Source organism: Rana temporaria, chromosome 9, assembly GCF_905171775.1.
Source record: "Rana temporaria chromosome 9, aRanTem1.1, whole genome shotgun sequence".
In the NCBI taxonomy this organism is placed as follows: Eukaryota; Metazoa; Chordata; class Amphibia; order Anura; family Ranidae; genus Rana; species Rana temporaria.
This window is the reverse complement of record NC_053497.1, coordinates 35,736,320-35,753,576: the sequence shown is the minus strand read 5'-3', so window position 1 is coordinate 35,753,576 and position 17,257 is coordinate 35,736,320. Positions and strand designations below refer to the sequence as shown.

The window sequence follows — 17,257 nt, the reverse complement described above, 5'->3', positions numbered from 1 at the left end:
CTCATTAGATCTCGGCCAATATTGATGTAGTTCAGTTTGTGTTCTTCACATAAATAAAAAACTTTTAAATTGCAAAAAAAAATAATAATAAACTGGTGCAGAAATGTTGAAAAAAAAAAAAAAAAGGTCTTAAAAAAATGAAAATTATATTGTTAAAAGTTGAAGTTTTTATGCTTAAAAATTGTAGCTACATTAAAGCCCTGTACACACGATCTGAATTTCCAATTGAACTTTTTCCATTGGAAATTCCAACCGTGTGTATGCCCCATCGGAAATTCCAACCGTGTGTGCATGCCCCATCGGAAATTCCGATGAATTCCATCAGAGAGTTTAGATAGAGAACATGTTCTCTTTGACTCCGTTTGAATACCCCCGGAATTCCGATGTGAATTTGGTCGGACAAAGGTCCGATCGTGTGTACAGGGCTTTAAAGCTCATTAGATCTTGACCAATATTGATGTAACTCAACTTGTGTTCTGCACCTACACTTTTTGAAACCTCTGAAAATTACTGCGAACATGAATGCCCCTCCTCTTTCCCACCCCAATGAAAACCGTTAAGTTCATCTGCTCAAAATAAATTAAAAAGTCTGTTATTTACAATAGTGTCTTGTTACAAGATACAATTTCGGTCCTTCAAACGTCCTACTGAGACCATCAACAGTTTTGAGTTCCCACCAGAACGTCCATCAGATAGTCCAAGTCACTAAGCTCCAGCATGGAGTCTTGTCCATCCGACAAGGATTTCTCCTCGGGATCGTTGATGGTAGAAAATGTTTTAAAGTTTAAAAGATTGCTACTGGCCCAAGGATCACTGTCATACATAGATGTGTCAATGTCTTCAAAAATGTCCTCTAGGTTGTCACCAAGAAGGTAGGTAGAGGAACTTAAAAAAGAGGAGGAAGGTGTCAACTTCACCGATTCCTCTCGGCTCCCATCTCTAATGATGTCCCTAGGAGAGCAGAGCTGTTCGTCTTCTGTCTGTGGCAGCGGAGAGGAGCTCAGCCCCTCAAAATTATTTAAGTCCTCAAGTATGGTGGAAATGGAGGAGTATAAAGAAGCATCCATGCTGGAAATCAAGGCATCGTCTCCTGAAACATCCGAAGATGAATTTTTGCTCTCAGTGACCAACGATGGAGAGTCTTTTCTAGAGTTGTCTTCCATGGGCTTCCACCCTACTAGAGTGCTCGATTCTGCCTGCATATTATCCTGAAGGCGACGTAGGGTGTTGGCCACCAGTACAAGATGTCTCAGGTTAGGCTCCACGTGGTGCAGGCTGCGACGGAGCTTCAGTAGAGATATGTTCATTAAACATCGAGACTGCACTGCAGGCAACGAGCTCTGGTACCGCCCAGGCATTTCCGATTCCTGGCCGCCGCCGCCCATCTCCCCTTCCACCTCTGAGTATTTACGTTTGATTCCTTTGGCCAACATGGGTCTGCAAAAATAAGACAAATTGTGGTAAATCTTAGCTCCCAATCAAGAAAGCATTTTAGAAAAAAAATATATATATTTGTAGCATTTAAACCAGGTTCTCTCAATCAGGGTTTTGTGGAACCCTAGGGTTCCTCTAGAGGAGTGTTTCTCAACTTCAGTCCTCAAGGCGCCCCAACAGATCATGTTTTCAGCCTTTCCATTATTTTGCACAGGTGATTTGATCAGTTTTACTGCTTTAGTAATTACAACTGTTCCATCTGAGAGAAATTCTGAAAACATGGCTTGCTGGGACACCTTGAGGACTGAGTTGGGAAACACTGCTCTACAACAGTGGTCTCCAAACTGTGGCCCTTTGCTTGCCTTTATCCGATCCTTGGGGCACTATCCTTCCCACCCGACACCAACCTTTAAACCCGGCAATAACGACGGGGCACTATCCCGCCCACCCGACACCAACGACGGGATGACACTTGGGATGGGGGCTCCATTTCTCCCACCGATACCTACAATTGGCACCATTTCTCACAACTATACCAATGATGGGACACTATTTAATCTCCTACTGACCAAAGTCATTACTTAAAGCGGAGGTTCACCCTAAAACAATGATATAACATTACATCCAGCATACTTCCGACATGTACAGTATGCTGGCATTTATTTTTTATATTTTTTGCGCCGTACATAACGTTTTATTGTTATTTTCCCCCCGGCTTCCGATTCCCGCGGGACTGGGCATTCCTATCTAGAGGTTAGATGATTGACGTCTGGTGAAAAACTTCCCCTGGCGCATAAGGCACGTCACCAGTTTTCCGTAAATAGCCGACCTGCGAGTCGGCTCTATACGGCGCTTGCCGTGTAGAGCTGACTGCACAGGCGCCATATAGAGCGGACTCGCAGGTCGGCCATTTACGGAAAACCGGTGACGCGCCTTATGCGCCAGGGGAAGTTTTTCACCAGACGTCAATCATCTAACCTCTGAAAAGGCACGCCCAGTCCCGTGGGAATCAGCACCCGGAAGCCGGGGGGAAAACAATAAACCGGTATGTACGGCGAAAAAAAAAAAGAAAAATACCAGCATACTGTACATGTCGGAAGTAGGCTGGATGTAATGTTATATAATTGTTTTAGGGTGAACCTCAACTTTAACTTATTTACTCTTGCTGACAATCAAACCTCAGGCATTCTTTACTCTCCATGACTTCGGGGCATTTTCTGTTCCCACTGGCCATATTTCAGCCCCCCCTAAAAAAGAAGGTCTGAAGGACAGTAATCTGGATCTCCGTTTGGAGACCCCTGCTCCAGGAGGTTGCTAGGGGTTCCTTGGGCAACGTAAAATTTCTGCCTCTCAGATAAGTCCCCACTGACACAATCAATCTTTTTATCCATCTGTAAGGGGGAGACCCTTCCCAGTGACGACACGTGTAAGGAGCATTCTTCCCACCAATGTATCATGAGATGTAAATCTAGTCATTTTTAGTAGGTAGATGTTTCCTGAGACCAGAAAGCCATTTTCCCACAAAGGTTCCTCTGTGCTGATAATGTCCGATTTAAAAAAAAAAAAAAAAAAAGGGAGAGAACATAGGAACCATTTTATATTCTAAGGATAGATATCTGAAGTCAACACTCCATGTTAACATGGAGCAGAAAAGGCAAGAGCTACACTCTAAACGCCGGTCTTGTGTATGTCTGGTAATGTGACTCATGGATGACACAGTTCAAATTCTTTCATTTTCTGTATGATGAGTAACAAAGAAAAGTACAGGTCCCTGGCCACACACACACACACACCTCTTCCAACCACATGAAAGTGATACCTCGGTTACTGATCACATCTTCAGACACCATCGCTGTCTAATGCAAGTCTGGGCAACAAGGGGGCTTTACTGAGATTGGGCAATTACAAAACCACAGATCGGTGCAAAAAAAAAAAAAAAAAAAAATCACAGAAAAGTAGTGCAGGAAGCTTTTTTCAGTCGCTGCGATTTGAGCTGTTCCATTGCCACAAACGTGGTGCGCCTCTTCAACTGTCAAATCGCATTGTTGTGAACCAGAGCTTATTGTCAAATGTCAATTGACAAAGCTGAAGTTAGAAGCTGATTGACAACGATGCACAGCAGCACCAGAATCATAGCGATCCAGTTTTAGTAAAATCGCAACCCATGTGACCACTTCACATCGGTGCGACTTGTCCTGTTATTTGACAGGTCCAAATTGCATGAAAAGTCGCACCCTATTGTCGGCAATGGAACTGATCAAATGAGTGGGACTCAGACTTTGCGGTGTCGCACGGTTTGGAAAGGAAAGAAAAAAAAAAAAAAAAAAAGCACTTTTGTGATTTCATGTAGACATGTCAGCCAAGTGGCTTTGAACTCGTGCGATTTCAATGTTGGATTTGGTGCAAACGGGGGCCAAAAGCAATTACAGCAACAGGCTTTTTTTTTTTACCCTTTCGGGATAAAGGTTTTACATAAATAAAAGCGGATTATAAGCACCCCTGCCAGTATTAAATTGTTTGTCACATCCCTGTCACTGCTACATCTGCAGGAGAGCTTGCGCTTTTGAAAAACAGACTTAGTGGCCAGATGAATGGTATCGTAAGGCAGTGCAGCCTGTGTGAATGAGCCATACAGCAATCACAGCGCATGTTGATCATGGTGCGGTGTTGCTCCGAGACGCAGCACAGGTGTACTGTGGTTTGCACACCAATGCGACTTTCAAAAGGAATGGCATAGAAATGCACCAGTGCATGCATTGTGCACTACTACATACAGCAAGTTATTCCCCATGGCACCCTATAACTGAACAGTTCATTTTTTCACCCCCCCATGCTTTACAATTCCTGCACCAGTGGGGTGTGCGTGTTCTCCCTATGCCTGCGTGAGTTTCCTCCCCACATTTCAAAAACTTGCTGGTAGATTAATTAGCTCCTGTCTGAATTGGCCCTATTATGTGTGTACACTTGGAGGGCAGGGACTAACATGAATGAATAATATGTAAAGTTCCGCATACAACTGTCAGTGCTGTATGAATAATAGATATCTTACAGGACTGATACAAAATGATTGGAAGCAGATGGCTCACTCACTGCCGCAATGACAAAGCATTCGCACAGACTACCACCCGTCCCCAGGAATATTTGGTGGCCATTCAGAAAACACAAAGCAATATAATAAATAGAATATTATATATAAAAAATAAATAAAAAAAGTGTGTGTGTGTGTGTGTGTGTGTGTATGTGTGTGTATGTGTGTGTATGTGTGTGTATGTGTGTGTATGTGTGTGTATGTGTGTGTGTGTGTATGTGTGTGTATGTGTGTGTATATATATATATATATATATATATATATATATATATATATATATATATATATATATATATATATATATATATATATATATATATATATATATATATATATATATATATATATATATATATACACACACACACACATACACAAAAGTGAGTACACCCCTAACATTTCTGTAAATATTTTATTCCATCTTTTCATGTGACAACACTGAAGAAATTATATATATATATATATATATATATATATATATATTTCTTCAGTGTTGTCACAGGAAAAGATGGAATAAAATATTTACAGAAATGTTAGGGGTGTACTCACTTTTGTGTATGTGTGTGTGTATATATATATATATATATATATATATATATATATATATATATATATATATATATATATATATATATATATATATATATATATATATATACACATACACACACACACACATATACATATATATATATATATATACATATACATATATATATATATATATACACATACATACATACATATACACACACACACACATACACACACACATACATACACAATGCTGCAGCTCAGTTTCAGGGTCTTGGCAAGCTTCTTATAACCTAGGCCAGGGATATGCAATTAGCGGACCTCCAGCTGTTTCAAAACTACAAGTCCCATCATGCCTCTGGGTGTCATGCTTGTGGCCGTCAGAGTCTTGCTATGCCTCATGGGACTTGTAGTACTGCAACGGCTGGAGGTCTGCTCATTGCATATCCCTGACCTAGGCCATCTTTATGTAGAGCAGGGATCCTCAAACTACGGCCCTCCAGCTGTTGTAGAACTACACATCCCATGAGGCATTGTAACACACTGACATTCACAGACATGACTAGGCATGATGGGAATTGTAGTTCCTGAACAACTGGAGGGCCGTAGTTTGAAGACCCATGATGTAGAGACAATTCTTTTCAGATCCTCAGTGTTCTTTACCATGAGGTGCCATGTTGAACTTCCAGTGACCAGTATTAGAGAGTGAGAGCGACAACACAAAATTTAACACACCTGCTCCCCATTCACACCCGAGACCTTGTAATACTAACGAGTCACATGACACCGGGGAGGAAAAATGGCTAAATGGGCCAAATGTGGACATTTTTACTTAGGGGTGTACTCACTTTTGTTGCCAACGGTTTAGACATTAATGGCTGTGTGTCGAGTTATTTTGAGGGGACAGCAAATGTACACTGTTATACAAGCTGTACACTCATTACTTTACATTGCAGCAAAGTGTCATTTCTTCAGTGTTGTCATGTGAAAAGATAGAATAAAATATTTACAAACATGTGAGGGGTGTACTCTTGACAGCCGTAGTTTTGGTGCATCTCTAAATAATATTATTATTAATAATAATATTCCTTGTGTGTTGGTGTTTCTGGCACCTATAATTCTAGAAATTAGTACAGTCTCCTTCAATGGTGCCTATGATGGTGTTTATGGATTACAAAAAGGGGGGGGGGGGTTATAATAGAGATAGATAGATAATTAGTGGTCGATAGTCCTAATAAAGATACGGCACCTCATCCCTTGGTTGGATTGAAAAAAGGAATGGAGGGGTATGGGATTATTGCGGTGCCAACAAATAGAAACTAAAACACTGTGAATATATAAAAATGATTTATTAATTACAGAAGATTTAATTAATAAATCTTTATTTTTATATATTCACAGGGCCAGATCCACGTAGATAGGCGTAAATATAAGCGGACGTATCGTAGTTACGGTACGCCGCAACTTAGAGAGGCAAGTGCTGTATTCACAAAGCACTTGCGTCTAAAGTTACGGCAGCGTAGTGTAAATGTGCCGGCGTAAGCGCACCTAAATCAAATGAGGAACAGGGGGGCGTGTTTTATGTAAACTAAGCATGACCCCACGTAAATGACGCTTTTTTCGAACGGTGCATGCTCAGTATCACGTTGAATTTTCTAATTAAATTACGCCCGCTCAATGCCTAGACGACGTGAACGTAACTTACGCAAAGCCCTATTCGCGAACGTTTTACGCAAATGATGGAAAATTTGCCGCTGTCCCGACGCCAACAATACTTAACATTGCGTACAACAAAAACCTGGGGAATGCCCAGGGAAAAACCAAGCCTACTTACCGACCAGCTTGCAGAAAACCAATTAACCTGTCTACAGTATGCGTTAAAAACAGGGGTTCAGTCCGCACGCATTTGCAAACGCATGCGTGAGCCACAGAGCCGCGCCAAGGCACCCTGCAATATCTGTGGTCCTAACACTAAACAATGAGCGTCCCCACAGTGGAGGCACATGCATTTTAATGGATAGACAAGGGCAGGTGAACTGAAGGGAAGCCACCCCTCCTTTAAAAGGTACAAGAGCACACCAAGCACCCAGCATATAGCACAATACGCCTCATGAGGCAGGGGTAACGTTACGCTGAAAAAAGCCTTACGTAAACGACGTAAAAAAATGCGCCGGGCGGACGTACGTTCTGAGAATCGGCGTATCTAGCCAATTTGCATACTCTATGCGGAAATCAACGGAAGCGCTACCTAGCGGCCAACGTAAATATGCACCTAAGATCCGACGGCGTACTAAGACGTACATCAGTGGGATCTAGCCCACATTCAGGCGCATCTTGTTTTGTGGATACAAAACAAAGATACGCCGGCAAATCCTAGAAGTTACGCGGCGTATCAATAGATACGCCGACGTAACTTCTTTGTGGATCTGGCCCACAGTGTTTTAGTTTCTATTTGTTGGCACGGCAATAATCCCATACCCCTCCATTCCTTTTTTCAGAGATATATAGATATATCTCCATCATCATAATAGTAAATAAATTACTACCACCAATAAGTAACAAATATTTGTATTTTATTACTAAAAACAGTAAATACTAATAACAATCAGTAATATTAAAATAAAATGATAACAACCGTCGTCCTAATAACATTTAATATTATTATTGCTATAATATCTGCCTTAAAATGAAGCACATTGAAACAAAAGATCAACCTAGTGATCTTGTAACATTTCGACAACAGAGCGTCACATCAGTTAGTCCGTGAATGGATAGTCCATGGCTTGCGACGTAGTGAGTTCCAAGGGTCGGCCATAAGTGCAATAACATATTTTAAACTATCGTTATGGATTTATTACACTTTGAGATTAACTTTTTTTGTTTTGTTTTTTTATATTTCACCGATTCCTCATCCTACACATGTATCTCCGAGTGGCTCTGGGCTTGTATAACCCTGTATCTCGTATCCCAAGCTGACCTCGGATTCTACACACTGTATTGCACAAGTCTTCCTTCGCCATCAGACCGAGCGTTCCCTGGCAATAGATCTATAATAGAAGTCAGATTTTCTTATCCTATCAGGAATGATCAAACTATCTCTATACAAGGAAGCACCATCCACCTCCAACACTCACCCACCAGTCCTAAAGGTCATCCATAGAACAGTTGACCATGAAGACGGAGAAGGGTGTCCTCTTGGTGTCACAAGCCATGATATGAGAGGACGGAGAACATACAACGCTCACACAGACAACAGCTATTCAAATCTACACTCAACTGGACTCCCTGGAAGAGCACAGCAGCTCCCCCTCCCTCCACATTACTACTCCACACCGCCTCTGCTAGTTCCTCGTCTGTAAAAGGCACGACATACAGGCCCCGCTTTGTATAGAAGAGACTCGTGAGGAAAGGTTCACTCTAAGACAGGCGTCCTATTTTTCCTCCAGCAACCAGCGTTACGGCTTCCGTGTAAGACCCCCGACGACTCGGCAACCAGCTTCGAAGGACTTCGAAGCTTCTACACAAAGGTATTACACAAGAGAAGCTTGCCGAGGACTGGTTTGTCACCGATTCCTACATCGGGCTGGTGTCTTTAGATTAGAGGAGCCACCTAACAACATCCAAGAATGTAAATTCAAGTGGATCTACAGCCAGAACTTTGTCTGATGGCTGTCAAGGAAAAGAACTGCCTAATAACTTCATAAAAAAAATAAAAAATAAAGTATAAAATAAAAAAACAAAAAAGAAAAAAGAAGAAGGGGCAAAACTCGGTTTTGGTGGCTTTCAAAAAAAAAAAAAAAAGAGAGCCACCTAATAACTCCTTGTAGAGCATCTAAAGAGAAAAAAAAAAACACTTGGTCTGGTGGCTGTTAAAGCGGGGGTTCACCCGTACATAACACTTTTTCCCCTTAGATGGATGCTCGTTTTGTCTAGGGGAATCGGCTAGTTGATTTAAAATATGAGCAGTACTTACCGTTTACGAGATGCATCCTCTCCGCCGCTTCCGGGTATGGGCTGCGGGACTGGGCGTTCCTATTTTGATTGACAGTCTTCCGAGAGGCTTCCGACGGTCGCATCCATCGCGTCACGATTTTCCGAAAGAAGCCGAACGTCGGTGCGCAGGCGCGGTATAGAGCCGCACCGACGTTCGGCTTCTTTCGGCTACTAGTGACGCGATGGATGCGACCGTCGGAAGCCTCTCGGAAGACTGTCAATCAAGAAGGAACGCCCGCTCCCGAAGACCCATACCCGGAAGCGACGGAGAAGATGCATCTCGAAAACGGTAAGTACGGCTCATATTTTAAAACAACTAGCCGATTCCCCTAGACAAAATGAGCATCCATCTAAGGGGATTGTTTGAAAAAAATTGTTTTATGGGTGAACTCCTGCTTTAAAAGCGGAGGTTCACCTTAAAACAATTATATTAGGCTGCATTCACACCTGAGCGTTTTGTCGTCTGAAGCGCGACGCTCAAAAACGCTAGAGGGGAAAAAAATACATTATTCCCAATGGAGATGGTTCACAAAACGCCTGACGCCGAACGCCTGAAGCTCAAACAAGTTCCGGACCCTTTTTTGTCGAGCGAATCGGGCGGTTTGGGCGTTTTTGAGCGTTTCCGTTTCGCATAGAAAGTAATGGAAACGCTTGATTCAAGCAACTAGCGCGACAACGAGCGTTTGCTACGGGCGTTTTGTCGCTTTAATCAATAGAACATTTCACCCAGGCAGAAGATAAAAAAAATCTACCAACATAGCAACAAGTGATGAAAAGATGATCATTTTTCCTATTGGCTAAAATAAAAAACGTCGAAGTACAAAACGTCGGACGACGCTGTGCGCAAATAAGCATGAATACGCGCGTCAAAACGGCGGAAAAAAACGACCGAGCGACCTACGCTCAGGTGTGAATGCAGCCTTACATCCAGCATACTTCCAACATCTACAGTATGCTGTTTTTTTTTTTTTGCCGTACATACCGTTTTATTGTTATTTCCCCCCCCCCCCCCCCGACTTCCGGGTTCTGGCTCCCGCGGGAGTGGGCGTTCCTTTTCAGAGGTTAGATGATTGACGTCTGGTGAAAAACTTCCCCTGGCGCATCACCAGTTTTCTGTAAGTAGCCGACCTGCGAGTCGGCTCTATACGGCGCCTGTGCCTGCCGTGTAGAGCTGACTGCGCAGGCGTCATATAGTTTGGCTACTTACGGAAAACTTGTGACACTCCTTATGCGCCAAGGGGACATTTTTCACCAGACGTCAACTATCTATCCTCTGAATAGGAACGCCCACTCCCGCGGGAGCCAGAACCCGGGGGGAAAACAACAATAAACCGGTATGTACGGCAAAAAAAAAAAAACAGCATACTGTAGATGTCGGAAGTATGCTGGATGTAATGGTATATAGATGTTTTTTAGGGTGAACCTCCGCTGTAAGTAACAGAGCCACCAAATAAGTCCTAAAATATGAATTGTGGAAATAGTAGCAGTCAAAGACAAAAGCCACCTAACAACTTCCTAAAAAAAAAAAAAAAAAACCCACACCACACACACACACACAAACATTGGTCTCTTAAGAGCCTCTTAACTACCCAAAATGTATCTAAAGCCAAAACTTAATCTGGTGCCTTGCAAAGAAAAGGCAAAAAAAAAAAAGTCCCTAACTAACTAAAAATGGGGAGCCAATGGCTATGTTGCTTTCAATCAACCAATGAATGAGCCGAGAAGCCTGGCCTAAAATACAAAATGAAAAACGAGATGTAGATTTGGGTCTCGTACTTCTCAAAGAAAAGAGCCACCTAACTTCCGAAACTGCATCTAAAACAAAAACTTGGTCTGGTGGCTTTCAAAGGAAAAAAGCCACCTAATACCATCCTAAAATATGAATTAAAGCGCCGTTCCTCCACTTTTCGGAACCCTCCCCCCCTCCGGTGTCACATTTGCCACCTTTCAGGCGGAGGTGGGTGCAGATACCTGTATAATATTGGTCATGCCTCGACAAAATCTGGGCGCCAGGTCGCAATTGCGACAAGAAACTGGGACCTGGCGCCTGCCGGTAATTAAGTCCGCGGCCTCAATTACCGGCGATGACGCGGCGGGGGAGGTGGGGGCGCACGGAGGCACAGGATCCTGTGTCTCCATACGCCCCCACCTCCGCGCGATTGCGATGGCCGGTAATTTAGGCCGCGGCTTTGCAGCCTTGTGAAGGCCCAAGCTGCTTTCTGTGACCTGGCACCATCTGGTGGTGGCCGTTGGCATTACAAGTAAAACAGCAGTTCTAATGTGTGTGTTTTTTTTTTACTGTTTTCACAGCCATCTCCTTCCCTCCAATTAGAACCCCCAAACATTATGTATATTTTTTTATTCTAACACTAGATAATAAAATGCCGATCGTTGCAATACTTTGTCACACCGTATTTGCGCAGTGGTCTTACACGCGCACTTTTTTTGGGGAAAAATACACTTTTTTAAATTAAAAAATAAGACAACAGTAAAGTTAGCCCAATTTTTTAAATATATTTTGAAAGATAATGTTACGCCGAGTAAATTGATACCCAACATGTCACGCTTCAAAATTGCGTCCGCTCGTGGAATGCTGACAAACTTTTACCCTTTAAAATCTCCATAGACGACGTTTAAAAAATTCTACAGGTTGCATGTTTTGAGTTTAAGAGGAGGTCTAGGGCTAGAATTATTGCTCTCGCTCTAACGATCGCGGCGATACCTCACATGTGTGGTTTAAATACCGGTTAAATATGCAGGCGCTACTCAAGTATGCGTTCCCTTCTGCGCGCGAGCTTGGCGGGACGGGGTGCGTTTTCTGGCTCCTAACTTTTTTAGCTGGCTCCTAGATTCCAAGCAAATTTGTCAAACCCTGATATAGGTATTTGCACCCACTTCTGGGAATAGACTCTTGCGGGAGTCACGCCCCTCCCTGCTGTGTTCTGGGAAACACACAGGTCCAAGGAGACAGCGGGGACCAGTGAGGACGCGCTGCGCAACTCGCGCATGCGCAGTAGGGAACCGGGAAGTGAAGTCGCAAGGCTTCACTTCCCGATTCCCTCTCCGAGGATGACGGCAGGGGCAGCTGAGAGACAAGCGATTGCTCGTCTTTTGCTGCCGACAGCCTGGACAGGTAAGTGGCCATTTATTAAAAGTCGGCAGCTGCAGGATTTGTAGCTGCTGGTTAATATTTTTGGCTGTCAAAAGAACCACCTAATAACTTTCTAAAATGTATCTTAAAGTGGAGTTCCCCCCATATACAAAAGTCAGCAACTACAAAAAGTGTAGCTGCTGACCATCGATGTGTGCCGGTGTGCCTGTGTACCCCCCAATTACCCTGTGCGGAGCAGATTCCCGCTACTGCCCTGGCTCCCCCACTGTAGCGCTTCCTCTTCCTCTTCTCTACCACTGGCTGCTGCTGGGACACACGGGGATGTTTTAGAATGAGCGGGGGAAGGGGCCTGTAAATATGTAATTTACCGACCCTTCCCTTTTCTGAATGAACACAGTGAGTGAGCGGTACCATGTGTGTTTGAGCTTTGGAGTGCGCCCCTCCTAATGCAATAGGCTGCGCACACTTATGCTGCTGACTTTTAATAATTGGACCCTCACCTGTCCAGGATCCAGGCGTATGACGCCTCGCGCCTCTCCGCGGCGGCAGCATCATAATGGTGGAAGCCCAGCTGTGCCAAGCACTGCGCATGCGCGAGCCACGCTGCGTGCTGCCATCGGCCGGGCAATCATCTGGGAGCCGCGACATGTCCCAGATGATTGCCGTAAGGGAGGCGACTAGTGTCCCCATTGGAAGATTTCCCCTCTATTACTTTTCTGGGGACAACACCAAATGTGGGAGTTTCTTTTACTATAAATCAGGGGTCTTCAAACTACGGCCCTCCAGGTGTTCAGGAACTACAATTCCCATCATGCCTAGTCATGTCTGAGTTTTGCAATGCCTCATGGGATTTGTAGTTCCGCAACAGCTAGAGGGCCGCAGTTTGAGGATTTCTGCTTTAAATGATAATAGTAAACAGGATAGAACAGGGATCCTCAAACTAAGGCCCTCCAGCTGTTGTAGAACTACACATCCCATGAGGCATTGTAACACACTGACATTCACAGACATGACTAGGCATGATGGGAACTGTAGTTCCTGAACAACTGGAGGGCCGTAGTTTGAAGACCCATGGAATATAGAGTGTGGGGGGGGGGGGGCACAGTCAAATAAAAACTGACAGGGGTTCCGATCCGTCCCCATTCCATCCATAACTAAAAATAAAGGGGGGGGGGGGGGTTGTGGAAGAAGTTTTGCCTTTAGTTATACTAATAAAAAAATAAAATGGCATTTTTTCATGCCGTTGTGAATCAGATACAATCAATTTACATGCAAAAAATAAATAAAACACCCCCCACTGATATTCTGTAGAAGAAGTTTTTTCCACCATGACTGAGCAACCCGGACCGATCAAATCATCGCTCAGCACTCGGCTATTCATGTCTGGCTATATCTACAACCCAAGTCAGTCGTTTTGTCAAATTTCACTCGGACTTCAGTTTTTCCTGCCCGCTGTAAAGTCGATTGTATGGGGGGGGGGGGGGTTAGTGTCGTCCCCCCCCCCCCGATTATCTGCTCAGATCTCTGGGAAGGAGCACTGAATGTCCCCCATCCCCAGGAGGAGGAGGAGCTCAGAACATCCCCTGGGCGGGGACATCAGAGCCGAGTCCTGATTGGTGATCACACCTGACAGCCAGCCAATGGGAGAACTTCCTGTCATTTATACTTTGTATCCTTTTCTTCTTCTATATATTTCTGATCACATCGTATCCAACACATGGCACCCGGATCTCATGCCACCCACCGATCTCATGTCACCCACCGATCTCATGGCACCGGATCTCATGGCACCGGATCTCATGGCACCGGATCTCATGGCACCGGATCTCATGGCACCGGATCTCACGTCACCCACCGATCTCACGTCACCCACCGATCTCACGTCACCCACCGATCTCACGTCACCCACCGATCTCACGTCACCCACCGATCTCACGTCACCCACCGATCTCACGTCACCCACCGATCTCACGTCACCCACCGATCTCACGTCACCCACCGATCTCACGTCACCCACCGATCTCGTGTCACCGATCTCACGGCACCCACTGATCTCATCCCCCCCCCCCCCCAGATGCCACCTATACAGGGACACCGGACCACACTTCACCGAACTGACAAACACAATAACCGTTTCATAGAAAAAATGTCCCTAATAAATCAGATTGTCCTGGAAATAGTGCTCTCCGTCGTACAATCAGATCTGCCACTGGAGGCTTACTAGAGCCTGCCATACACCATACAATCCGATTGTACAATCTCCTCCCCCCACCCAGCTTAATAGGAGGCCATCAAACCAATGTGTATCCAATCAGGCCATGCCTTCTACTACATCATCAATGGCAGATCTGAGGGAGATTGCATAGTGTATGGCCACCATTATACTGATCATACACCACACAGCCCAACCCTCACACTACATGCTTGATGAGATCATACAATCAGATTGTATAGAGTATGGGCAGCAGATCCAATGGAGAGCATACAATCGGGATTGTATGATCTGCTGGCCATACACTATACAATCTGATTGTGTCATATCTCCTTAGGCATTCCAAGTGAATGATCTGCTTACAATAGTCAGATTGCATGGTCTATGGCTTGCAGATCAATCAGATTGCATAGTGAATGGTAAGCAGATCCCATGGAGATCATACAGACCGCACAGCACAAGCTGGTCATACACCATACAATCCGATTGTAGAATTTGTGAACGATCTCGGTGTTGTCGGAAGTACAGCTTGATATCAGACCGGTCCTCGCACTACATGTCTGATGTAAAGAAGATCGGACGATCAGACTGTATGGTGTGTGGTCATATCTACAGACAGGGAACCAATGGCCCCCACTGTTGCTCATCTGCTGCAACTACAACCCCCAGCATGCCTCCCCTCCCCCTCCAGCGGCTGATGATGAGGATCCCCAGGCAGTCCGGACTCGGAGACCTCCTCAGCCATCGTCCGCCATTACCCTCCCCACTACCCACGCAGCTCACCTGCCCCAGCTGCTCAGCAGCCAATCAGACTCCTCCGAGAGACGGTCAGCAGCCAATCACAGGGAAGCATCCCACCCCCTTCGCTCGGAGCTCTAGCAGCACGGCCGCTCACTCCGCACAGCTGTCAGCGAATGCGGGTCTGATAGCTTTCCTCCAGCCTTAGCCTCCCCCAGGCCGCGCCTACCGCCCCGCCGCATTGGTCGGCCCTCGAAAGCGGAGCTCGATGAGGGCGGGTCCCGGGCGTGGTTTTAGATGCCGGCGCGTGCCGCACCCGCCTCCCTTCGCTGCCTGTGTGTGTGTGTGTGTGTGTGACTAAGCGGGCGTGGGCTGGGAGAGCGAGAGAGAGGGGGGATGATTCACGTGTCCACGTCACGATGGGTGCCGGGGGCGGGGCTGCGCTGATGGACAGGTGCGGCACGAGATGCGTTGTCAGGGTAACACCTCAGCAGAGTCCTCTAGTGGTCAGCTGTACCAAGTAATAGAAATATGTCCTATGAATGAGCCAGGACACCAGTATTCACTACAAGACCAGGGCACCGGTGTTCACTACACGACCAGAGCCAGAACACCGGTGTTCACTACCTGACCAAGACACCAGTATTCACTACACGACCAGAGCCAGGGCATCGGTGTTCACTACACGACCAGAGCCAGGACACCGGTGTTCACTACACGACCAGAGCCAGGACACTGGTGTTCACCACACGACCAGAGCCAGGGCACTGGTCACGGTGTGCACTACACGACCAGAGCCAGGACACGGTGTGCACTACACGACCAGAGCCAGGACACCGGTGTGCACTACACGACCAGAGCCAGGACACCGGTGTGCACTACACGACCAGAGCCAGGACACCGGTGTTCACTACACGACCAGAGCCAGAACACCGGTGTTCACTACCTGACCAAGACACCAGTATTCACTACACGACCAGAGCCAGGGCACCAGTGTTCACTACACGACCAGAGCCAGGGCATCGGTGTTCACTACACGACCAGAGCCAGGACACCGGTGTTCACTACACGACCAGAGCCAGGGCACTGGTCACGGTGTGCACTACACGACCAGAGCCAGGGCACTGGTCACGGTGTGCACTACACGACCAGAGCCAGGACACGGTGTGCACTACACGACCAGAGCCAGGACACCGGTGTGCACTACACGACCAGAGCCAGGACACCGGTGTGCACTACACGACCAGAGCCAGGACACCGGTGTTCACTACACGACCAGAGCCAGGACACGGTGTGTACTACACGACCAGAGCCAGGACACGGTGTGTACTACACGACCAGAGCCAGGACACCGGTGTTCACTACACGACCAGAGCCAGGGCACCGGTGTGCACTACATGACCAGAGCCAGGACACGGTGTGTACTACACGACCAGAGCCAGGACACCGGTGTGCACTACACGGCCAGAGCCAGGGCACCGGTGTTCACTACACGACCAGAGCCAGGGCACCGGTGTTCACTACACGACCAGAGCCAGGGCACCGGTGTTCACTACACGACCAGAGCCAGGGCACCGGTGTTCACTACACGACCAGAGCCAGGGCACCGGTGTTCACTACACGACCAGAGCCAGGGCACCGGTGTTCACTACACGACCAGAGCCAGGACACCGGTGTTCACTACACGACCAGAGCCAGGGCAACAGTGTTCACTACACGACCAGAGCCAGGACACCGGTGTGCACTACACGACCAGAGCCAGGGCAACGGTGTTCACTACACAACCAGAGCCAGGACACCGGTGTTCACTACACGACCAGAGCCAGGGCAACGGTGTTCACTACACGACCAGAGCCAGGGCAACGGTGTTCACTACACGACCAGGACACCGGTGTACACTACACGACCAGAGCCAGGACACCGGTGTACACTACACGACCAGAGCCAGGGCACCGGTGTTCACTACACGACCAGAGCCAGGGCAACGGTGTTCACTACACGACCAGAGCCAGGGCAACGGTGTTCACTACACGACCAGAGCCAGGGCAACGGTGTTCACTACACGACCAGGACACCGGTGTACACTACACGACCAGAGCCAGGACACCGGTGTACACTACACGACCAGAGCCTGGGCACCGGTGTT

At 46.4% G+C, this 17,257-nt stretch overlaps 1 protein-coding gene across 4 annotated transcripts; it reads right to left on the bottom strand.

Moving 5' to 3' along the window:
• Positions 1 to 362: 362 nt before the first annotated feature.
• On the bottom strand, positions 363 to 15,311 carry SERTAD1 (SERTA domain containing 1). Of its 4 annotated transcripts, none has more exons than XM_040323163.1 (2): positions 15,157 to 15,311; positions 363 to 1,437 (listed from the first exon to the last, which is right to left on the bottom strand). In XM_040323163.1, the coding sequence occupies exon 2, from the start codon at positions 1,431 to 1,433 to the stop codon at positions 657 to 659; it is 777 nt and encodes a 258-aa protein (XP_040179097.1). In that variant the 5' UTR covers positions 1,434 to 1,437; positions 15,157 to 15,311; the 3' UTR covers positions 363 to 656. The 4 variants fall into 4 exon arrangements, 2 of the variants coding, with proteins under 2 accessions (XP_040179097.1, XP_040179095.1); XM_040323161.1 differs by lacking the exon at positions 15,157 to 15,311 and adding an exon at positions 8,191 to 8,707; XR_005743497.1 differs by lacking the exons at positions 363 to 1,437; positions 15,157 to 15,311 and adding exons at positions 7,613 to 8,103; positions 8,191 to 8,837.
• Between the last annotated feature and the right edge of the window lie 1,946 nt (positions 15,312 to 17,257).

Bases quoted from the DNA above. Each gene is read 5' to 3' on its own strand.
- SERTAD1 (XM_040323161.1), bottom strand. From the start codon at position 8,210: ATGACCTTTAGGACTGGTGG. The intron at 1,438-8,190 runs GTGAGTGTTGGA...TTATTTTTGCAG, and splicing joins ATGACCTTTAGGACTGGTGG to ACCCATGTTGGCCAAAGGAA.